The sequence below is a fragment of the Tubulanus polymorphus genome, chromosome 6, assembly GCF_964204645.1.
Source record: "Tubulanus polymorphus chromosome 6, tnTubPoly1.2, whole genome shotgun sequence".
NCBI lineage: Eukaryota > Metazoa > Nemertea > Palaeonemertea > Tubulaniformes > Tubulanidae > Tubulanus > Tubulanus polymorphus.
Window position 1 is genome coordinate 2,034,046 of NC_134030.1, and position 24,793 is coordinate 2,058,838.

General features: G+C 37.0%; 2 protein-coding genes and 1 long non-coding RNA gene across 5 annotated transcripts; all 3 read right to left on the reverse strand.

Moving 5' to 3' along the window:
* Positions 1-155: 155 nt before the first annotated feature.
* On the reverse strand, positions 156-9,308 carry LOC141906959 (uncharacterized). 3 transcript variants are annotated; one of them, XM_074796460.1, is made up of 3 exons: positions 9,246-9,308; positions 1,517-4,254; positions 156-1,439 (listed from the first exon to the last, which is right to left on the reverse strand). In XM_074796460.1, exon 2 carries the CDS (start codon positions 4,219-4,221, stop codon positions 1,531-1,533), a length of 2,691 nt encoding a protein of 896 aa, XP_074652561.1. In that variant the 5' UTR covers positions 4,222-4,254; positions 9,246-9,308; the 3' UTR covers positions 156-1,439; positions 1,517-1,530. The 3 variants fall into 3 exon arrangements, with proteins under 3 accessions (XP_074652561.1, XP_074652558.1, XP_074652560.1); XM_074796457.1 differs by having other exon boundaries at positions 156-4,254; XM_074796459.1 differs by lacking the exon at positions 9,246-9,308 and adding an exon at positions 4,603-4,643 and having other exon boundaries at positions 156-4,254.
* Positions 9,309-11,708: 2,400 nt separating this feature from the next.
* On the reverse strand, positions 11,709-13,825 carry LOC141907240 (translin-like). The gene is made up of 6 exons (XM_074796825.1): positions 13,671-13,825; positions 13,446-13,539; positions 12,929-13,025; positions 12,433-12,548; positions 12,226-12,305; positions 11,709-12,129 (listed from the first exon to the last, which is right to left on the reverse strand). Exons 1-6 carry the CDS (start codon positions 13,746-13,748, stop codon positions 11,845-11,847), a joined length of 750 nt encoding a protein of 249 aa, XP_074652926.1. The 5' UTR covers positions 13,749-13,825; the 3' UTR covers positions 11,709-11,844.
* A 1,796-nt stretch (positions 13,826-15,621) lies between these two features.
* LOC141907384 (uncharacterized) lies at positions 15,622-17,180 on the reverse strand. The gene is made up of 3 exons (XR_012619478.1): positions 17,086-17,180; positions 16,571-16,998; positions 15,622-16,486 (listed from the first exon to the last, which is right to left on the reverse strand). It is a non-coding gene; the product is annotated as an uncharacterized LOC141907384 (long non-coding RNA).
* Between the last annotated feature and the right edge of the window lie 7,613 nt (positions 17,181-24,793).

Genomic DNA, 24,793 nt, shown 5'->3' on the forward strand with positions numbered 1-24,793 from the left:
AATGAATTCATTCAAGTCATAATGAATATAATAGAATTGTCCTCCAATGACCAGCTATTGATGACGAAAAACATGAAAACCATGAATTAATGTTCATATTCACACTTTAATATAATACACTGTTGAGAATAGATGAATTAATACATCACTGCCTACACAACATAAACAAATACATTCATATCTGAATTAACATTATTACCTGAAAAAAGTTGTTCAAGGCCCAGTTTCACGAAAAAGTTTAAGCCTAAAACGGTTAAGTTTGAATTGTTGTCGTCATTGAAAACATGAAGTAACCAATGGCAATTACACTAAAAATTTGAGTTTTTTGTGAAACTGAGCCCTGGTACTTTTCTTTGATTCTCAATTGGAAAATATATCTAGGTCAATTGTCACTATGTCAACTATCTACCGGTTAACAGAGCAACTGGCCTCTTAATATTGTGAATAAACAAATTGACGAATTTATACAGGAAGAGAATAAAACCTGTAGAAATGTAGATTACATAGCAGTGCACCGGTGCAATTGAGTCAGGGCTAGGGAAGCATTCAGAGCGTTATCGATTGTTGACTTATAGACAGTTCCGTGAATAACAAAATATCTAACATGCTTTCATGACACAAAACATGAACAGACCAATAAAAGGAGACATATACACGTATTTTTAGAACAAACTGATTAGGTTTTGGTTTATTCAGTTTATTGGCTTCTGAAACCAGTTTATGCAATGTAAAAGCTTTACTCAAAACGCCTAGGTTTACGGTGCCGGGTTCATAAACCAGGGACGCATCCAGACGCGAGCCATTTTGTAAAATTCTGCCTCTGGATTCGCCCTTGACAAAACCAGTGTAAACAAATGTGATTTTTAAGTGGTTTGCTTTAGACACAAGAGACGGACCCACACAACATGCCTAAGGTTTAAACAGATGAATGACTCGATGGCTTTAGATGCTGAATACACGTAGTAAGAATTATTCAGCAGCGGAGACTTGAGAGATTTATAATCTCGGTATAAACATAGACATTTTGATGATGTTGGAATGGACTTGATTCAAGTAGATTCAAGACAATATGATAGAGAAGAATCTGGAAATAAAATAGAGACACATTGAGTGATGTGACCGACTTATGCAAATTGACAATAATTCCTATTTTAGAGTGCAAAAACACTTGATACACAATACATTCGCTGGTAATAGTTTAAAACATTTTCTAAGTCTCAGTGTTCTCCATCTAGCGGAAGGAGCTGTATTTGTTGGGTATGATATCGGTGCTGAAGTAGCAAAGCAATACAGAAAGTTAAGCTTAATTTTTGTTCAATCACCTATAGGGGCAGTGGATATTTTCAGAGGGGTGGATGTAAAAAGGAATGGGGTGGCCGCCCGTTAGTTAAAACCTTGTGGAGATCACTTGAGTCTTGACTATGTTAATAGTACATACACTGCAAAACAACAAAAATATACATTATTATCACAACTATATTGAAGCATTTTGAGATTGTCGAAAAAAACTACACACAATTCATATTAAAATCATCGTGAAAATGATCGGTTTCTTTTCACCGGTATATTCTGTTCGATTGTCTCATCGTCGAGGCAACGCTTAGGGCTAAGCCTCTCATTGGTTGATTCAGTGACTGTATCCGTGGAGTTGGCAGACGCATTCTGCCGTAAATCATTTATTTCTGTCGTCGTTTCCGGTAAATTTGACAATCCGAACAACTTCGATTGTTCGTTAATCCGCGACCGAAGATCGTCGATATCGATATCAAAATCAGCGGGCTGCGCCGTCATTGTTGTGGTGGCCGCGGCGATATCGAAACTCAACTCGACGTCTCCCGATTTACACGAGTTCAAACACGAGTCGATGACGTCATCGGTGATCGTCATGTCGACCGGTTGTTGAATAAATCCGTCTGCCGACGACGATGACGTAAACGAGAATAACCCGAACGATTTATTGAAACGTTCTGTCGCCGCGGTAACCGTGGTACCGTGTTTGAATTTTGCATTGTTGCGTCGTTTCACGGGTCGTTCGCCGTAACCCTTCGCGTAACACATCTGAGCGACAGGATTGTTTTTAGCGGCATCACGCGGAGGACGGTAACCACGCAGCGGTCGGTTACCGCACTTCTGACACGTACACATAGTATCGACTCCGTCGAGTTTATCTCGGAATAATCTCGACAACGAGGTCGTCTCAGCTGACAGATCGATTACACCCCGTTCTAACAATCCGATGATACATTTCTCCATTAAATCAATGACGTTGATTTCGTCGTCGTCGGTTGTTGTTTTATCGTTTGTTGTTTCGATGTTCTCTTTATTCGCGTCGTCCTCCTTCAAGTCGTGCTCTTTACTCAGATTATCGACGTGTTCTTTCGGTAAGTTTTGGAAGTACTTCGGTTCGTAAGGTTTGACGAGATTCATCGGGATCGCCGGTGATTCCCGTTCGTAATCGCTACAAACCCGTCTAACCGAAATCATCTGTTGGACCGATCTGTTGCCTGGTAACACGTGACTAGGCTCATTGCCTGGTAACATACGAGTATGCCCATTGTTGTTCGTTGATGTAGGTATTATCAGATCACGTCCACCCACTGCTGCTGCTGCTGCTGGTGGTGACATCATGTCAATAGATTCATTACTCGAGAACATTGGAGCAGCAGATCTATTAATATCTCTGCGGTGATATACTCCGGGTTCACTCGGAGACCAACTAGCAGGCTGGATACAACAACCGACAGGCTGGTTGCATGAAGCAGGCTGGATACAATGACCGACAGGCTGGTTGCATGAAGCAGGCTGGATACAACGCCCAGGCTGGTTGCATGAAGCAAGCTGGTTGTGAGGAACAGGCTGGTTTAGAGAAGCATGCTGATTATGAGGAACAGGTTGATTGCACGGAGACAGTTGTCCGGGCTGGCTGCGCAGTACAGATGCTGACTGGTTTGAGACAGGTGCTGAATGCGTAGATACAGCAGGTACCGGCCTGATTAATGGAATGTGTGCTATTTGATATCTCTTTTGATATTGATAATAAAACTGTTCACGTTGTTGATTAAACCAAACACCTTTCAAGTGGCGAGAAGTGTTACTATCAAACTCATATCTGTGAAGATGAAGATGATTAGAGGAAGGGGAGTTGAATCTGTTGTATTGATGATAAGTCTTTTGTGGTAGATATTCAGGTATTTTCAGTAATGGTGGTGGTGCAGTACCAGCAGCAGCAGTACCAGCAGCACCAGCAGCTGCTATGGCTTTTTGTCTCCTCGCTGATTGTAGAATATCAAGCGTGTGCTGATGTCGATTCCACATGAAATCAACCGGTGATCGTTGATGTTGATGATGTTGATGATGCTGCTGCTGCTGTTGTTGATGCTGCTGCTGATACTGGTAAAAGTTTTTCTGAAATTTGTCCACAATCGTTTTTGCGAAATGTCCTTGAAGCGTGGAGACAATGTTTGTACGCGGAGGAGGTATAAGCAGTGGAGGAGGTGGTGATGGTGCTCTGACTATTTGAGGGTTATTCGTCCATGTAGCGGTCACTGGTATATTCTCCAATGGTTGACGTTTGAGGCTGAAATCTAAATCAAACATTGATGACTGGTAGGGGAAAGTGCGAGGAGTTGGGGAAGTGCGAGGAGTTGGGGAAGTACAAGGTGCTGATTGAGGGGGCGTATGAGGGGCTGGTTGAGGGAACATGTGAGGGGCTTGTTGAACCACTTGATGAGGAGTTGAGCCAATTATGTGATGGGCTAGATGTGGAGCCGATTGAGGGGATATTTGAAGGGCTGACTGGCCGAAATACACAGGCAGTTTTTGCATGTGTTCTGAATCACTCTTATTTCTAAGTGCTGCTGGTGTTAGTGCTGTAGGTTCTGTTGCTGCAGGTTTTGTTGGTGGTGAAGGTTCTGCTGGTCCAGGTTCTGAGATATTTTCATCCTCATCAAAATCGATGTTTAATCTCTTATGATTATCGACGGGACTGTCTGAATTATATCCGCTATCGAACGCGTCATCCGGTACCGTATCCATGACGACGATTGCGTTATTTTCCGTAGTCTGTTGTTGTTGGTCACTAGGTGGCGGTAGCGATGGTGCCGTTGTTAGATACTCGTTCACCATTTTGTCGAGGTTTTTGTGTGGTTTATATAAGCGATGATGCGGATGCTGGTTAAGTCGTCCTGAAGATGGATGAATCAAAGTGACGTTCTGTAACATCTTGCCCGATACGGTGACCAATGTTCGAACAACCTGTAAATCATAAATCAAATTTGATAAATATAGAAGCATTCAACAGGGGGCGCCACTTTTATTTGACTTTTATTTGCATTTTCCCTGATGTTATTTTCAATCAATTAACTTAGTAATAAAAATGTATGTAAATATAGTAGATGTTATTTTTAATCAATAAACTGTTTGATTTTACACGCGATCTAAAAATCTCAGCATATTTCCCTGACTTTTCCCTGATTTTTAGCTTTTTTCACAAAATTCCCTGACTTTTTTAAAGAAAAGAAAATTCCCGACTTTCCCCCTGATTTCCCTCGGTGATACTCATAATTAATTAGAGATTGAAAACGTCTTGCACACATTACACACATCTCTTATTTTCCTTTCCTTTAATTGCAACTATAATATCATCTTCACCCGTCAAGGGATTCGAACCCACTACGCTAAAGCTGTTCCCCGAACCCCTTGACCTCACGAGTCGTTGGAGTCGTTACTAGCCGACCAGAATCCGGTCGTACCAATCACAGCGCTTGTAACAAACCGACAGTAGACTTCTGTTGGTTTTCCCGTTAAATTGACCAATCAGCGAACGTTTTACCGAACAAGGAAGTATTTCGCAACAGCGCCAGTAATGAAATCACGCTTCGTGAGGCCAGGATGCTATAATATTAAAAACTACTTGAACTTAAAAAATCAATCAAGGAAAAAATCTGCCGCTCAAAAAGAATTGAATATTTTTGAATAATTTACTTGACAACTACATGAAACAGTGGATGAATTTTACCTAAATCCGAAAACCGAATCCAGAATCCTCATCAACGAACAAATATATGAATAGTATCCGGATAACGCAAGTGTTATATTCCGATGATTGAGGTAGTGTATAGGCCGGACAGTCTGACCGGACTGCCGACTGGATACTGAATGAAAAACTAAGTACAGAACAATTTAAAGATAATCAAAACCAAGACGAGTGAATGAGTGAGCGGATTGGAGGAGACAGTAAGGTTCAACGACCCCTGATACTCGCGTGCTGTGATAAAGAGTTCAATGCCCTCATCATCACAACAATCACGAACGACATGTTGCGCAGCTATATACAGAGTTCAACAACCTCAGTGACAACACGCCGTCTGCTTGTGACAAACATTAAAAAATATAATCAAAGAATGTCCTAAAACCGGTTAAACCACTTATAGCGTGAAGAGGTCTTGCTTCTAGTTTATACGCTGGGGCATGTGCTACCCTCTAGGTTTTCAGTTGGCCCCGAAAATCATTCCCGTCAAAAATTCTATATTATATATAATATATATATATATATATATATATATATATATATATATATATATATATATATATATATATATATATATATATATATATATATATTATATATATATATAATAATAATAACAGAAATTGGGTCCCTACGTCAATTTTACCAGAATGCAAGGATTTTCAATGAGTTTAAGAGAAATCTGTCGATTTTAGAGGTCGTTCAAGGTGTAATTTCGACGGTATAAACCCTTGAGACTGGGCAGAGATAGATGTCAATAACCTGGAGGCTCGCTGCTGTTAGAAAAAACATCACAATGAAAATATCTTATATCACATTTCATCATTTCCTGTTCGAGAAACAATGAGAACTGCGACGACCAAACTGCTGTATCTCTTATTTCCTATAACAAAAAAATAAACCGGATGTTTCTTCCTTAAGATGAAGATATCTGAACCTCTCCAAAGAGTTTGATGGTACAATAGACTCCGCTCAAGTCAGATATTTTGACTTGAGAGTGATATCTGAGTTTGATGATACAGTAGACTCCGCTCAAGTCGGATCTTTTGACTTAAGAGTGATATCTGAGTTGGATGGTACAGTAGACTCCGCTCAAGTCTGATATTTTGACTTGAGAGTGATATCTGAGTTGGATGGTACAGTAGACTCCGCTCAAGTCGGATCTTTTGACTTGAGAGTGATATATCTGAGTTGGATGGTACAGTAGACTCCGCTCAAGTCGGATCTTTTAACTTTAGAACCCGCTAAAGTTGTATTCTATTTGTTTACAAAAAATTCAGCTAGAATATAGGAGCAGAAAGTTATGTAAATGAATATGTGAGATATGAACTGTTGTCTATGAGTTGACTGAGCATATAGACTGTAATATGCGGTAGATAGTTTCTCGGTTTTCATAATGCTCAGAATATTCTCTGATAATTGTGTGAAATACAATAGAATAGAAACTATGAATAGAACGATTGTTCCTACGAAAAAACCTATTCATAAAATCTCTCATGAAAATTTCATATGTTTCACATATTTTTCGATCGAGACATTTGTGCAAACAATACTTTCAGTTTAGCCTTCACACTACCGATTCACGGCAGATAATTGAACAGATAATCAATAAGTTTCAATGGAGTCTGCTTAGCCTAGGAATTAGGATATTCATTTACTCTACAGCTATTTCTATGGCATATGGAGGGAGAGACTATAAAACGCATTTTCAATATTTACAAAATAACAGAAAATAATAAACTTTAATGAAATATAACAAAGTTATTAACAATACGTGTCTACACTATTAACAATATATTAACTATTTGAGGGATCTTTATACATCTAAGTCTAGCTAACTGGGTTGTTGGATTTTTTAGAATATCAAGGTTTCCAAAAGTATTCAAATAAGTTTTCACGGATTTTATCAAGTAGAATCAAAAATAAAATGTAATATCCTTAAGTCAAATTTAAAAACACACCTTTTTAAAACTACTTATATGTTTTAAGCTTTTTTTACTGTGTTTTATCATAAGCTTTTTAAGTTCTTGATTTTATGTAAATGTATTAACCCTTTGTACAGCGCATTAGATTATTATTTTAGTTATGCGCTATATAAGAAATAAATTATTATTATTATTATATTATTAATTCATCGCCTAAAGCTCAACAAGCGGAGCGTGATCTGTCATTTCTATAGAATTGAAGGTTTGATAATTTATTTACACGTAAAATACCAAATTCTAAATTCGAATAAACTAATTACTAAATCATCATCAAAGTAATGACGTAAAGTAAAGTAAAGTCTGATGTGATGTTGTCAGTCAGGACAAATAACCAGTAACATCAACAAAAAATGACACATTGACAGTTGCTGCATGTATCCTCTGATAGATCAGTGATACCTGACCCTGAATACAAAACATGGACAGACAGACAGACTAACTAACAAACCTGCAAAACATGGTCTGCATTGTGGAACTATCACACTCTCCTATCCACAATCCACTTTTAACTCATCCACTATCCAATTCTAATTCTAACGACAAGTTCCACGCTGTTTAGTTCGTCTCTATCGGAAAAAATCTATCGTCAGATCTTCTTATCTATCAACGAATCCACAATCTATCCACAGTCCACAATCAATCCACAGTCCACAATCTATCTATCCACAGTCCATGTACCGAATAATCATAATTTTTCTACAATTGTCCATGCTGCAGAAGACAAAATGTTGTACACTGTTGATGACTATACTATTATCCTCAATCGAGGTCTCGTTATAAATCTGTAGCTAATAACGTATCCCCCGCGGCCGAAACGTTCATACCGTGTTTACTACGAATAGTCGATTGTCAAATGCCCCACGTCGAGTCTCCGATATCGAAGTACCCTTGACCTAACAACTGTAAACAAGGTCAGGGACACTATTCGTAGATAGCTCAATCAATTCAAGGTCGTAATCATAAAAATTCATGTAACAATCACTGAACAACAATTAATGTCCGTCGGTTTTTTTCTAATTCAAATTGCGAGTAATTGATGATGACGATGACGGCGAACTCAGACGTCTCTGTCTCCAGATCTGTCGATCTGTTCTGATCAGTATCTCCCTCACTCACTCAACAGATGTCGATTTAAAGCTCAATATCAAACTGCAATCGAAAACACGAGCGCACGAGTTTCCAGGTGGCAACTTTTTATACATGTATTTCCATTCTAATACGTCTGGTGCTGTGGAGATTTTTTTCTCTTCAATTGAATAACAACTCAACAATCTAGTAATCTCAGGGTCAAACACTAGTTGTCTCACGGTCACGTTTGACTGTGTCGTTTTTGTAAAAATGCTGAGATTGATTTGCAAATCATTTTTCTGCGATGAACTGAACCGAGTGTTTTTAATTTGAGAGATAGAGTCATCTCTGAGGGTTGTAATTAGTTCATTTTCAATTCGAGTCAAATCTGAACTCACAACAGTGGAATAATTGAGTTCTGAAGTTCTTTCCTAGAAAATAGATCTAAAATGCATGTATTTAGCGAGAGACCCTTTCTTATATTTCTACCCTTTTCTGCAGATGAACTTGTTGCCGAACACTGATGCTCAATCCATCCTTGATCATTTATATCAAAAACCTTACAGTTCTACAGTTCCCAATTAGATTATCGATTTCGATGAAAGTTTTAATTCCTGAAATTAACTAGGAACCATTGTCACGGACAATAACTTCAAATCTATTCAAGGTCTTTCTTAATTGTTTTCCCTGACTTGATCTGCTAAGAATCGAATCCATTAAAACAGTCAAAATATCCTCAGTGGAGAGTTCAAATAATTAATAATCCATAGCACAACAAACAGTTTCATTTCTCATATAGACCTATATAAACTAATAAATAATAAGTTGAACGTTATGGGGTTAAAATATACCAATTTTCAAATCCCTCAGAAATGAAAATTGCTTGCAGTCAAATATGTAAAACATAGACGAAAACTGTTTGTCATTCAAACTATTTCAACAAATTTCCCTGACTTTTCTATAACTTTTAGCTATTTCACAAAATTCCCCGACTATTCGCAGACTTTTTTAAAGATAAGAAAATTCCTTGACTTTTGTCTGATCACCAGCGATCGCCTCTTTGTTGATCAATTAATTGGGTGCAGTTTTCAAGCAATCAATAAGTGAATGAAGTAGGAAGCCCTGACTGCGGAACTGCAGAATTACAAATAAAATCTACTTACATTTTTGACGGCATTTTATGAAAACTGTAAACCTCTGATGACATAAATACCTGCAGCTGGTTCTGACCCCCATCACAAATTATATATATATATATAGTAGCTGCAGAAATAGAAAAAATAATTCCATCAAATCAGAGCCTGAAGAATGCAGTTAGGAAAATCATTTCACCTGCCAATCACTTGATTCATTATCAAAACAAACAGACAATCGCGAGAGGGTTAGCGGCGAGGAAAAAAGTAAAAAAAACGGTCGAGGAGACAAATCGGGCAAGAGGGCCGTGGATTATGAAGTGGACAGTGAGAGCAGTGAAAGTGATGAGAGCGGTAAGAGCAGTAAGAGTGGTTTAATAATTATAGGTGACCAAGAGGATAATGTGATTATAGCTCACACTCTGCACTCAACTCTGTGATATCACTGATACATATCTGTCATTGTAAAGGGTAAAGTGTTAGCTTTAGTAAACAAGGTTACAGATGACATACAAGATATCTGCACTTAATGAACCCTGCTGCCAGTTGATCATGAGACGCCATCATTCGTCAGGGTCTTTTTGTAACTTTGAAATGGAAAATATAAATACTTAGTTTAATCACATCTATATGCCTTTAATATTAAGTCATATTTTATCATTTTTAATTTAAAATCATATTTCAAATCTTTTTCAGTGTCAAAAAACACTTTTGTCGGAAAATAATAATATGCCTTTCGTTAGACTAAGGAATTTCTGGCAATGGGCTTCATAGACTTAAGAATAGTGCCAGTCACCACACCTGACTGGTTTACACCACACCTGACTGGTTAACTGACCACACACAGTTGACTGGTCACCACACTACTGACCATCCATGTCCATTGTTCTCATTCAACACAAACTTTCAAGCATGATGTAATCTCAACAGAGCAGTGCAGTTACTACTTACATTCGGAAGCCGCCAACTGTTTAAAACATTTTCCGCTGGTGTTGGCTTTTTATGGATAGGCCTACTGCGAGATTATTCTATAAAAAAAGCACTTTTCATTACTTTCAGTTTCTCACCACCACGTGCCCTTGCCACGGGATCAATGATTCACCGTGATTTGATACGATTTAAAATATCAAATATTAAATGAAATCATTTCTATTTAAAAGTGGCTTTAGATATCTTGATCAATCAAGAGAATGAATTTACAAAATAAAGGATTAGGACAAACTATTTACCAATGTGCGGGCCGGATTCAGAGAAAATTCTCAGACTTTTAAAAAAGCACTGAAACTACTCAGTTGGCAATTTTTCTATAAAACAATTATTTTTAAAAGGGTATATTTGTTTCTGGGTATTTCTACTATCGTTCGTGAACGTGGGTTTGATTATTTTCTAAAACGCTGAAGAAAAAAGCCGGGATAGGCCAAAATCATATGGAAATATCATTTAAAATGCTGGATTTAAAGTAGTGTATCAGAATTAGGTGCCACAGTGGGTGGTATTGGACGTAATAAAGGACATTTAAATTCCGGCAGTGAATTTGTGCTACTACTTTAGTTCACATAAATTCCGCTATTGTTAATCATAGCGGCAGCACTGAACGGTTACAATCGAATATGGCTTCGCGATTCTACTGTGGCATGCGAGGAGCATACTATATTTTTTGTCAAATGTCATTAATCATACAACTCTAGTTTGATTTAACTAAATACATGTATCAATTCAAAAACTTTGTTTAAGCAAAAGATGATATCAAAATGATTTTGAAGTCATTTTTGTTGGGACTAGTTTTTCAGCGAATGTATTTGCATCCGGTAAAGTGGCCAAATGAGCGATGACTCACATGCCACAGCAAGAATTTATAGCAAATTTTATTTTATTTTCGCATCTTATCAGAACCATTAAATATTTTCATCATTTATCTACTTACTCAGTTAGTCCACTTTCCTCAGGTCATGCGGGAGCCAATAAATCTTATTTGTCAATCATTTACAATTATATGTTTATTGTTAATGTTTATGCACTAATCAACGCAATAATATCACAATTGAATCCAGGCGGCGATTGATAATCTGCCAAGCGTGACAAAATGATTTCTTTTGATAACTTGCAAGTCGAAAAGCAGGACTTTTCCTCACTAGGACCTCAACGAAGTTTTTTCCAAAAGTCTAGCACTACTTAGATGCTACTGCAGTAGTGAAGCCTGTCTTAGGGATTCCTGAGTCACAACAGTATCAATACACCGGGTTAAGTTGGGACATAAATATCTTTCACTCCTAAGACATAAATTCCAGGCAAAGAAATTTCCTTACACAACGATCCAAAATATTGTCTAGAGAAAGTTTTGTGGGTTTCCTTGGGTTGTTCTTGCGCATCTATGATCTCTTTCTCACAGATTATCTTATCCTCATGATGACCACTTATTTTGTCGCAATGCTAAAACCACCACGAAATCCGACAATTCAAATCAAGAATTTAGAAGTTTTTTTTCATTCATATTTCAGACAGTTTATTATCAAGCCTCTTAATCGAGTAATTTATTAGTTTACACATAATAGTTGTGAAAGACTTTTTTCTCTCTGTGATATTATAATAAATGCACATGAGGTATAAACTGAGATTCAAAGAGTTTTTCTCAAGATTTCGTATCCTTTTGATCAGTATCCGCAGCTTCCGCAGGTGTCGCGGCAGTGGAAGCCTCATCGTCGTGGTGATTCCGTAATAAACCTCGAATCGATAAATCGTAGATGACTTCCTCGATTTTCTTGATGTCGTATTTCAATCCGTCGAAGCGTTTACGAAGCGCGTCGTTTTTTAGATTCAACAAACGAAATCCGGAATCTAAATCGCCGACGAACGAACCGATTCGTACCGGTCGCGTGTAATCACCGGCGGTTACCGAATTCACCGCCAGACGAGACTGCAACAATCAAACAACAAAAAATTGTTACAAAAACAATTCGTTTTTTCAGACAATCGAAATAAGCTTAAGACTTTTAACTAAATCTTAACTCACCAATTCACTGGCTACGAGTAATAAACCCATTAGAAAATCATCTAAATCTATATGAAATCCGTCTTCCTTGTTCGATTTGACTAGAAGATAAAATAAACATGAAAAACAGCAATTCGTCAAAACTGTTGAACAGGAAAAATAAATAGAAAATGAAATAATTTCAACCATAGTCCGACTGTAGAAGTGAGTCCTGAATTGTCTCATTACCTCCTAACATTGCAGCTGTTTCATCTTTAGTGATTAAAGATTCAGTTTCCAGGTAAACAATTAACGCGCAAATGAAAACCAAACGTTGACTTACGAACTTCCAATGATCATGAAATCTGTAAATCAAGAAATATAAGTAAATCTTCTCGTTTCATTGAAACTAAATCATCAGATATTGAAACTAAAATGTATCAACTGCGAATAGTTTAAACTTATTCTCATGAAAATTGGACGAATTCACAAATCACTAACAAACATTATTAATATTAGCATTGGTTTCTGTCCCGATATTATTTCAAATAAAAAAACCCACAACATAAAGAAAATTCATCGAGTCTCCTTGAGTCGTCTGTTTAGGTATTTCTAAAAACTGTTATAACTGCATAATGAATGAGTTTTTGATAATTGCCCAGAGAATTCTTTATATCGTTGGCTTTATGCGTCACACTATTAGCGCGACCACCGGTAATATAAACGTACAACTAGCCTGTTATACCTGTAATACTGTCCGTCCGGAATTTTTGATTCCAATCCAGCGTAATATTTCTCGATGCCTTTTAAACTATTGCGAGCTGTTTGACAGATTGTGGAAACTGAAAAATCAATGATAAACGCACATAGAAATTCAATTCCAAAATGGCTGCATCATCAATCAGACAATGATATGGAATAGTAACACCTCAGTGTCAGCCCCCCCAGCTCCACACTGCACCCAGTTCCTATTTCCTTGGCACAGACCACTGCATATCTCCTTTGCCAAAGGAGATATGCAGTGGCCTGGGCTGGGAATTTTTAGATTAGATTTTATTTTACTTATAATCATTGCTATAATACATATACATTATATTTACAGGCAGAGTCATCGATTTTCAACAAAAAAATTAATATAGTAAATAGTAAGTTATAGTAAATTTTACCAACATAATTAACATAGATGGCGATACACGCACGGTGCTGCAGCCAGCGAGACCGAGCGGTCTGCTGACTATTATTTATTTACCTTTCACACTTACTATTTTTTAATCCTACAGGTTGATGAACAGCCTGAAGTCCTGTTATAATTTCGCGAGCCAATTGTTCAATTTCCCGGACTTGACTTCGAATTTCCTTAAGCGTAAAACAAACCAGCGACACATTAATCATGATTAGCTTAGAAAATGACAAAAATAAATTTAATTTGAATTTGCAGCGAGATGTCATGGATTCTCGCCTCCCAGCGCCTGTCACACTCTCCTCACCTCTCTTATTTCTTGGTCGTGTTTAAGGTACTCTTGAAATGACGTGAATATCTCAGACATGTTTGATGTTAAAGCCATTTTAGCAATGTTTAATACAGTTTTCCTTGTTTTTATTCGCCGGTGAAGCAGCGGATATTTTACAGTACTCAGATATCGGAACGCCTAAAATGCGGTGGACGATATCGGCACAATTAGCGAAAACATGCAATCGGCCTCGGCACAAACTGGCAGAAGTCTATCCCCGATTGCCAGAGTCTATTCCCGTTAGTGTATGAAAAATCCGCTAGTGTTGAGCATAGCGGCAGCACCGAACGGTATACTGGGCAGCACGTCGATTTCTCAGTATCACCGGGTTCGAGCCCGGGACACCCCTGTACATCTTCTATTCAGCATCAGTACTACTCTGAATCAGTATCAGTAATTACTGGGTTCGAACCCGGGACACCCCTGTACATCCTCTATTCAGCATCAGAACATCTGAATCAGTAAATGACTGGGTCGAACCCGGGACACCCCTGTACATCCTCTAATCAGCATCAGGATCACTCTGACTCAGTTTCAGTAATTACTGGGTTCGAAAAGACGAATCAACGATTCCATTAACAGCGGAATCAGTGTCAGCTGTAGATTCATACACACGAGACCTTGGAGCAATCAGACTCAAGCCGAGTCAAAGTGACAGATAGATTATGTAGGTTTTAATCTGCTGCCTGCTGTACAACAGATATTCAATACCAGACACAGTTTGAAAGGGGGCACTGTGCCAAGCTGTGTTTGAAGATTATGTAGTAGGTGTCCAGTGTCAAGTTTCTACTGTAGCAGAGAGAGTGGCTTGAAGTCCTCATTGTCCAGCGGAACTATATTATCTTATGGGCAAAAGGAAAATTTTCGAATGATCCAAATCTTGATTGATGTTAGCCGGGACATGCTGGAAATCTGATTGATGTTAGCCGGGACATGCTGGAAATCTGATAGGGTTTCATATTGAACAGAATAGTATTCACAAGGTAGTCAATTCAGACTAATGACTTAAATTGCTCAGAACCTCAGCAACTTTTCGCATCTTCTTGAACTTTCTGTACTAAAAGAATTCCCGATTTGACAGAGAAATTGTTCAGCATCTCTGATCTGATCTTTTCCTGTTGTCTGATATTCTACGGCCAACCACAAGCTCTGTACATCTTCTATTCAGCACCAGGACCACTCTGAATCAGTGTCAGTAATTACTGGATTCGAACCCGTGACACCTCTGTTAAGTGTAGGGATCAACTCATCTCGCAGTATACTATGAACCTCTATTAGATAAGTTTATTTCTAACACATCTTCTGTTTGTAAAATAAAACTGTATCAATTTGCTGTCTATAATATTCATCTTTAAATAAGATTGTAATCCAGCAGGTGTGCTGGGGTAAGGTGACAAACACTACAGTAAACCGGCTCACCCTTACTGGGACGAACTGAGTCCAAGATTGGCACGAATTGAAGTGAAAGTCTGAGTAAGACTGTAAGGTTTACTGAAGTTATCTCTCATTACACTATATAAAGTTGTAAATAAATCTGGACTTTAACTAGTTTACATGTCCATGAGTAGACCGAGTTCTAACTAAAATCCATTCAAACGAGTCAGTCGAGGAGAGAGGGAGGGAGAGCTTGAGTCAATGTGATACTATACTTGATTAATGTGATTCGAGTTAAGAGCCGAGTCTACTGTAGATTACAGAAAAAAGAACCACAAAACAATTTGTAGCGAACAACTAAACCACGAATAGATCAGTAGTTGTGATCAATAGTTCAATACGTACATGTATCATATAAGTAAACATAAGTAAACAAAGACTTCAACCAATTATCAAACACCAAGTTGACTCGGCTCCTCTACAGATCCTCATATCATTTTATTGAAATAAATATGTATTTACAATAACTAATGAATTAATACAGTCGTAATTAACGAACACCGACAGAAGTCAACACGAATAAATCAAGGTCAGTCATCATGTTATGTCAATATTCAAGCACACTACAGAACTGACTGCTGCATTTCAGTTCCACCTCAAAACAACATCAAAAACTCTTTAGAAACAATCAAAGATATTCTAACTTGTTTTATTTAAATTAAAATAAAATTCGAATTGAACACACATGTTCATACACAGGGTCGGTTGCACCCAGACAATAATTCTCCAAGTCTTAACATGCATTAGAGTTCTCCAAGTTCGAGCAACACATTAGAGTTCTCCAAGTTCAAGCAACACATTAGTGTTCTCCAAGTTCGAGCAACGCATTAGTGTTCTCCAAGTTCCAGCAATGCATTAGAGTTCTCCAAGTTCCAGCAACGCACTAGAGTTCTCCAAGTTCCAGCAACGCATTAGAGTTCTCCAAGTTCCAGCAACGCATTAGAGTTCCAAGTTCCAGCAACGCATTAGAGTTCTCCAAGTTCCAGCAACGCATTAGAGTTCCAAGTTCCAGCAACGCATTAGTGTTCTCCAAGTTCGAGCAACGCATTAGTGTTCTCCAAGTTCGAGCAACACATTAGAGTTCTCCAAGTTCCAGCAACGCATTAGAGTTCTCCAAGTTCCAGCAACGCATTAGAGTTCCAAGTTCCAGCAACGCATTAGAGTTCCAAGTTCCAGCAACGCATTAGAGTTCCAAGTTCCAGCAACGCATTAGAGTTCCAAGTTCCAGCAACGCATTAGAGTTCTCCAAGTTCCAGCAACGCATTAGTTCCAAGTTCGAGCAACGCAAATGGTCAACAGATGCCATCTGAATATCAAAGCCAACATCGTGTTTGATTAGATGTTTCACATATTTTCACCTACAAGACAATCAAAAGGATAAAAAAGGATATTTTCAACAATCACTAAATCAATAAAATAAATTTATCTATTACAATATATACCTGATTTATAGTCAATTCAGATTCATGACTCATCCATTCATTCTCGAGCAACGCATTAATGTTCTCCAAGTTCCAGCAACGCACTAGAGTTCTCCAAGTTCCAGCAACGCATTAGAGTTCTTCAAGTTCCAGGAACGCATTAGTGTTCTCCAAGTTCGAGCAACGCATTAGTGTTCTCCAAGTTCGAGCAACGCATTAGTGTTCTCCAAGTTCGAGCAACGCATTAGAGTTCTCCAAGTTCCAGCAACGCATTAGAGTTCTCCAAGTTCGAGCAACGCATTAGAGTTCCAAGTTCCAGCAACGCATTAGAGTTCCAAGTTCCAGCAACGGATTAGAGTTCCATGTTCCAGCAACGCAAATGGTCAACAGATGCCATCTGAATATCAAAGCCAACATCGTGTTTGATTAGATGTTTCACATATTTTCACCTACAAGACAATCAAACAACAAACTTAAAAGGATATTTTCAACAATCACTAAGTCAATAAAATAAATCTATCTATTACAATATATACCTGATTTATAGTCAATTCAGATTCATGACTCCTTTCAACTAAGGGATAATATTCCTGTGAATCCCTGAAGGTATTTTTCAATCTTGTAGTAACATACCATCTCTAGATATTTCCTTATTACAACAGGAAAACTCAAAATATGAATAATTTTGAATAATGTAAGACTTGAAAATTGATGTAATTTTCAATATCATACCTGATTTATAGTCAGTTCAGACTAATGACTCGACGTTCCTTTGCAACTGTTAACTTTGTGACTACTTTGCAGCTTGACTGAGGCAGTTGACTCAGTACTACTGATCTCAGTGGTGTCATTCATCTAACTGATGCCCGGTGATTGTCTCATCTCTGGTGACAATCAGTTCTGTGGTAAACCTCTCCACATTTGCTACAAGAAAACAAAAAATATGAATAATTTTCATTTTCATGACTGACTTATAGTCTGTTCAATGACTGATCATTCCTCTGGTATTGCGTTTCTAACGATTTGCTACAAGAAAACATGTAACAAACCATCATAATGTTTGGGACTTTTCCTAAAACAAGAAATCAATGTTACCTGTATCTTAACATACCTGATTTATAGTCAGTTCAGACTAATGACTCGACGTTCCTTTGGAACTGTTAACTTTCCTTGTGACTCAGTAACTTAGTTCCTGACTTTGACGGAGATTTCTCACTACTACTGATCTGAGTTGTGACATTCATCTAACTAATGCCAGGTGATTGTCTCATCTCTGGTGACACTTAGTTCGTCAATATTTGCTACAAGAAAACACAAAACATGAATAACTCTTAATTTTGAGACATTGAAAATTGATCCCTATAATTTCAATATCATACCTGATTTATAGTCAGTTCAGACTAATGACTCGACGTTCCTCTGGAACTATTAACTTTCCTTTGCGACTGTAACTTTTTTGCTGACTTTGACGGAGATGAATCAGTACCACTGATCTCAGTGGCGACCTTCATCTCACGGATGGCTGGTGATTGTCTCATCTCTGGTGACTCAGTTCAGTGGACCAGCGATATTTCAAAGATTCAACCACCAAATAGCTATCAATGGATAGCTCTATGGAATATTTTTACAATCTAAACGTTTAGTCGTAATGAGGACATTCGGGAAGCAGAATCAATCGTAATTCAGCAACATATGATACAATATGTACAGAACCAACACCAGCGACATTTCAAAGATGCAACCACCACAAAGCTATCATTGGATAGCTCTTTTGAATATTTATACATTAAAAACTTTATGTCGTTATAAGGACGATCAGGAAACATAAGAATCATAATTCAGCGATATATGATACAATATGTACACAGAACCAACACCAGCGACATTTCAAAGATGCAACCACCACAAAGCTATCAATGGATAGCTCTTTTGAATAATTTAGAATTCAAATTTAAAATTAAAGGAGGTCATCAGTGTTGTAACACACTGATAATTCAGCTCGTTTGTCACGTTTCTACATGACAGTTGAAGAAGGAAGGAGGAGACTCCTTAACTCATTATCACCCCAAAACAGAGTGTATCAGTTAACACACAGCAGCAAGCAGCAGTATTAAAGGAGGTCATCAGTGTTGTAACACACTGATAATTCAGTCCGTTTGTCACGTTTCTACATAACAGTTGAAGAACTGTGTCATTATAAGGATAATCAGGAAACAGAATCAATCATAATTCAGCGACATATGATACAATATATACAGAACCAACACCAGCGACATTTCAAAGATACAACCACCACAAAGCTTTCAATGGATAGCTCCTTTGAATATTTATAAATTTAAAACTGTGTCGTTATAAGGATGATCAGGAAACAGAATCAATCATAATTCAGCGACATATGATGCAATATATACAGAACCAAGACCAGCGACATTTCAATGATACAACCACCACAAAGCTATCGATGGATAGCTGCTTTGAGTATTTATACATTTAAAAGTTTAAGTCGTTATAAGGACGATCAGGAAACAAAATAATCAATCCAAATTCACCGACATATCTTACAATATATACATTGAACCAACACCAGCGACATTTCAATGATACAACCACCACAAAGCTATCGATGGATAGCTGCTTTGAGTATTTATACATTTAAAAGTTTAAGTCGTTATAAGGACGATCAGGAAACAAAATAATCAATCCAAATTCACCGACATATATTACAATATATACATTGAACCAACACCAGCGACAATTTCAATGATACAACCACCACAAAGCTATCAATGGATAGCTCTTTTGAATAATTTAGAATTCAAATTTAAAATTAAAGGAGGTCATCAGTGTTGTAACACACTGATAATTCAGCTCGTTTGTCACGTTTCTACATGACAGTTGAAGAAGGAAGGAGGAGACTCCTGCACCCAATATCACCACAAAACAGAGTGTATCAATAAACACCCAGCAGCAAGCAGCAGTATTAAAGGAGGTCATCAGTGATGTAACACACTGATAATTCAGTCCGTTTGTCACGTTTCTACATAACAGTTGAAGAACTGTGTCATTATGAAACAGAATCAATCATAATTCAGCGACATGATACAATATATACAGAACCAACACCAGCGACATTTCAAAGATACAACCACCACAAAGCTATGGATGGATAGCTCTTTTGAATATTCATACATTAAAAACTTTAAGTCGTTATAAGGACGATCAGGAAACATAAGAATCATAATTCAGCGATATATGATACAATATGTACACAGAACCAACACCAGCGACATTTCAAAGATACAACCACCACAAAGCTATCGATGGACAGCTCCTTTGAATATCTATAAATTTAAAACTGTGTCGTTATAAGGATGATCAGGAAACAGAATCAATCATAATTCAGCGACATATGATACAATATATACAGAACCAACACCAGCGACATTTCAATGATACAACCACCACAAAGCTATCGATGGATAGCTCTTTTGAATAATCATACATTAAAACCTTTAAGTCGTTATAAGGACGATCAGGAAACAAAATAATCAATCCTAATTCACCGACATATATTACAATATATACATTGAACCAACACCAGCGACATTTCAATGATACAACCACCACAAAGCTATCATTGGATAGCTCCTTTGAATATTTAAACATTTGAAACTTTAAGTCCTTATAAGGACGATCAGGAAACATAAGAATCATAATTCAGCGACATATGATACAATATGTACACAGAACCAACACCAGCGACATTTCAAAGATGCAACCACCACAAAGCTATCAATGGATAGCTCTTTTGAATAATTTAGAATTCAAATTTAAAATTAAAGGAGGTCATCAGTGTTGTAACACACTGATAATTCAGCTCGTTTGTCACGTTTCTACATGACAGTTGAAGAAGGAAGGAGGAGACTCCTTAACTCATTATCACCCCAAAACAGAGTGTATCAGTTAACACACAGCAGCAAGCAGCAGTATTAAAGGAGGTCATCAGTGTTGTAACACACTGATAATTCAGTCCGTTTGTCACGTTTCTACATAACAGTTGAAGAACTGTGTCATTATAAGGATAATCAGGAAACAGAATCAATCATAATTCAGCGACATATGATACAATATATACAGAACCAACACCAGCGACATTTCAAAGATACAATCACCACAAAGCTATCAATGGATAGCTCCTTTGAATATTTATAAATTTAAAACTGTGTCGTTATAAGGACGATCAGGAAAGAAAATAATCAATCCAAATTCACCGACATATATTACAATATATACATTGAACCAACACCAGCGACATTTCAATGATACAACCACCACAAAGCTATCATTGGATAGCTCCTTTGAATATTTAAACATTTGAAACTTTAAGTCGTTATAAGGACGATCAGGAAACATAAGAATCATAATTCAGCGACATATGATACAATATGTACACAGAACCAACATCAGCGACATTTCAAAGATGCAACCACCAAAAAGCTATCAATGGATAGCTCTTTTGAATATTCATCCATTTAAAATGTAAAGTCGCAATAAGGACGATCAGGAAACAAAATAATCAATTCCAATTCACCGACATATATTACAATATATACATTGAACCAACACCAGCGACATTTCAAAGATAAAACCACCACAAAGCTATCGATGGATAGCTCTTTTGAATATTCATACATTAAAAACTTTAAGTCGTTATAAGGACGATCAGGAAACATAAGAATTATAATTCAGCGATATATGATACAATATGTACACAGAACCAACACCAGCGATATTTCAAAGATACAACCACCACAAAGCTATCGATGGATAGCTCCTTTGAATATTTATAAATTTAAAACTGTGTCGTTATAAGGATGATCAGGAAACAGAATCAATCATAATTCAGCGACATATGATACAATATATACAGAACCAACACCAGCGACATTTCAATGATACAACCACCACAAAGCTATCGATGGATAGCTCTTTTGAATATTCATACATTAAAACCTTTAAGTCGTTATAAGGACGATCAGGAAACATAAGAATCATAATTCAGCGATATATGATACAATATGTACACAGAACCAACACCAGCGACATTTCAAAGATGCAACCACCACAAAGCTATCAATGGATAGCTTTTTTGAATAATTTAGAATTCAAATTTAAAATTAAAGGAGGTCATCAGTGTTGTAACACACTGATAATTCAGCTCGTTTGTCACGTTTCTACATGACAGTTGAAGAAGGAAGGAGGAGACTCCTTAACTCATTATCACCCCAAAACAGAGTGTATCAGTTAACACACAGCAGCAAGCAGCAGTATTAAAGGAGGTCATCAGTGTTGTAACACACTGATAATTCAGTCCGTTTGTCACGTTTCTACATAACAGTTGAAGAACTGTGTCATTATAAGGATAATCAGGAAACAGAATCAATCATAATTCAGCGACATATGATACAATATATACAGAACCAACACCAGCGACATTTCAAAGATACAATCACCACAAAGCTATCAATGGATAGCTCCTTTGAATATTTATAAATTTAAAACTGTGTCGTTATAAGGACGATCAGGAAACAAAATAATCAATCCAAATTCACCGACATATATTACAATATATACATTGAACCAACACCAGCGACATTTCAATGATACAACCACCACAAAGCTATCATTGGATAGCTCCTTTGAATATTTAAACATTTGAAACTTTAAGTCGTTATAAGGACGATCAGGAAACATAAGAATCATATTTCAGCGACATATGATACAATATGTACACAGAACCAATATCAGCGACATTTCAAAGATGCAACCACCAAAAAGCTATCAATGGATAGCTCTTTTGAATATTCATCCATTTAAAATGTAAAGTCGCAACAAGGACGATCAGGAAACAAAATAATCAATTCCAATTCACCGACATATATTACAATATATACATTGAACCAACACCAGCGACATTTCAATGATACAACCACCACAAAGCTATCATTGGATAGCTCTTTTGAATATTTTTAAATTCTAAACATGAAGTCCTAATGAGGACAATCGGGAAGCAGAAACAATTATAATTCAGCGACATATGATTCAATATATACAGAACCAACACCAGCGATATTTCAAAGATACAACCACCACAAAGCTATCGATGGATAGCTCCTTTGAATATTTATAAATTTAAAACTGTGTCGTTATAAGGATGATCAGGAAACAGAATCAATCATAATTCAGCGACATATGATACAATATATACAGAACCAACACCAGCGACATTTAATGATACAACCACCACAAAGCTATCGATGGATAGCTGCTTTGAGTATTTATACATTTAAAACTTTAAGTCGTTATAAGGACGATTAGGAAACATAAGAATCATAATTCAGCGATATATGATACAATATGTACACAGAACCAACACCAGCGACATTTTAAAGATGCAACCACCACAAAGCTATCAATGAATAGCTCTTTTGAATAATTTAGAATTCAAATTTAAAATTAAAGGAGGTCATCAGTGTTGTAACACACTGATAATTCAGCTCGTTTGTCATGTTTCTACATGACAGTTGAAGAAGGAATGAGGAGACTCCTTAACTCATTATCACCCCAAAACAGAGTGTATCAATTAACACCCAGCAGCAGGATTAAAGGAGGTCGTCAGTGTTGTAACACACTGATAATTCAGTCCGTTTGTCACGTTTCTACATGACAGTTGAAGAAGGAAGGAGGAGACTCCTGCACTCAATATCACCCCAAAACAGAGTGTATCAGTTAACACACAGCAGCAAGCAGCAGTATTAAAGGAGGTCATCAGTGTTTTAACACACTGATAATTCAGTCCGCTTGTCACGTTTCTACATAACAGTTGAAGAACTGTGTCATTATAAGGATAATCAGGAAACAGAATCAATCATAATTCAGCGACATATGATACAATATATACAGAACCAACACCAGCGACATTTCAAAGATACAACCACCACAAAGCTATCAATGGATAGCTCCTTTGAATATTTATAAATTTAAAACTGTGTCGTTATAAGGATGATCAGGAAACAGAATCAATCATAATTCAGCGACATATGATGCAATATATACAGAACCAAGACCAGCGACATTTCAATGATACAACCACCACAAAGCTATCGATGGATACTCCTTAACTCATTATCACCCCAAAACAGAGTGTATCAGTTAACACACAGCAGCAAGCAGCAGTATTAAAGGAGGTCATCAGTGTTGTAACACACTGATAATTCAGTCCGTTTGTCACGTTTCTACATAACAGTTGAAGAACTGTGTCATTATAAGGATAATCAGGAAACAGAATCAATCATAATTCAGCGACATATGATACAATATATACAGAACCAACACCAGCGACATTTCAAAGATACAATCACCACAAAGCTATCAATGGATAGCTCCTTTGAATATTTATAAATTTAAAACTGTGTCGTTATAAGGACGATCAGGAAAAAAAATAATCAATCCAAATTCACCGACATATATTACAATATATACATTGAACCAACACCAGCGACATTTCAATGATACAACCACCACAAAGCTATCATTGGATAGCTCCTTTGAATATTTATACATTTGAAACTTTAAGTCGTTATAAGGACGATCAGGAAACATAAGAATCATAATTCAGCGACATATGATGCAATATGTACACAGAACCAACATCAGCGACATTTCAAAGATGCAACCACCAAAAAGCTATCAATGGATAGCTCTTTTGAATATTCATCCATTTAAAATGTAAAGTCGCAATAAGGACGATCAGGAAACAAAATAATCAATTCCAATTCACCGACATATATTACAATATATACATTGAACCAACACCAGCGACATTTCAATGATACAACCACCACAAAGCTCTCATTGGATAGCTCCTTTGAATATTTATAAATTTGAAACTGTGTCGTTATAAGGATGATCAGGAAACAGAATCAATCATAATTCAGCGACACATGATGCAATGTATACAGAACCAAGACCAGCGACATTTCAATGATACAACCACCACAAAGCTATCGATGGATAGCTGCTTTGAGTATTTATACAATTAAAAGTTTAAGTCGTTATAAGGACGATCAGGAAACAAAATAATCAATCCAAATTCACCGACATATATTACAATATATACATTGAACCAACACCAGCGACATTTCAATGATACAACCACCACAAAGCTATCGTTGGATAGCTCCT

Bases quoted from the DNA above. Each gene is read 5' to 3' on its own strand.
- LOC141907240 (XM_074796825.1), bottom strand. From the start codon at position 13,748: ATGGCTTTAACATCAAACATGTCTGAGATATTCACGTCATTTCAAGAG. The intron at 13,026-13,445 runs GTAAGTGTGAAA...TTGATTTTTCAG, and splicing joins ACCTGTAGGATTAAAAAATA to TTTCCACAATCTGTCAAACA. The intron at 12,549-12,928 runs GTATAACAGGCT...CTTGATTTACAG, and splicing joins CCGGACGGACAGTATTACAG to ATTTCATGATCATTGGAAGT.
- LOC141906959 (XM_074796460.1), bottom strand. From the start codon at position 4,221: ATGTTACAGAACGTCACTTTGATTCATCCATCTTCAGGACGACTTAAC.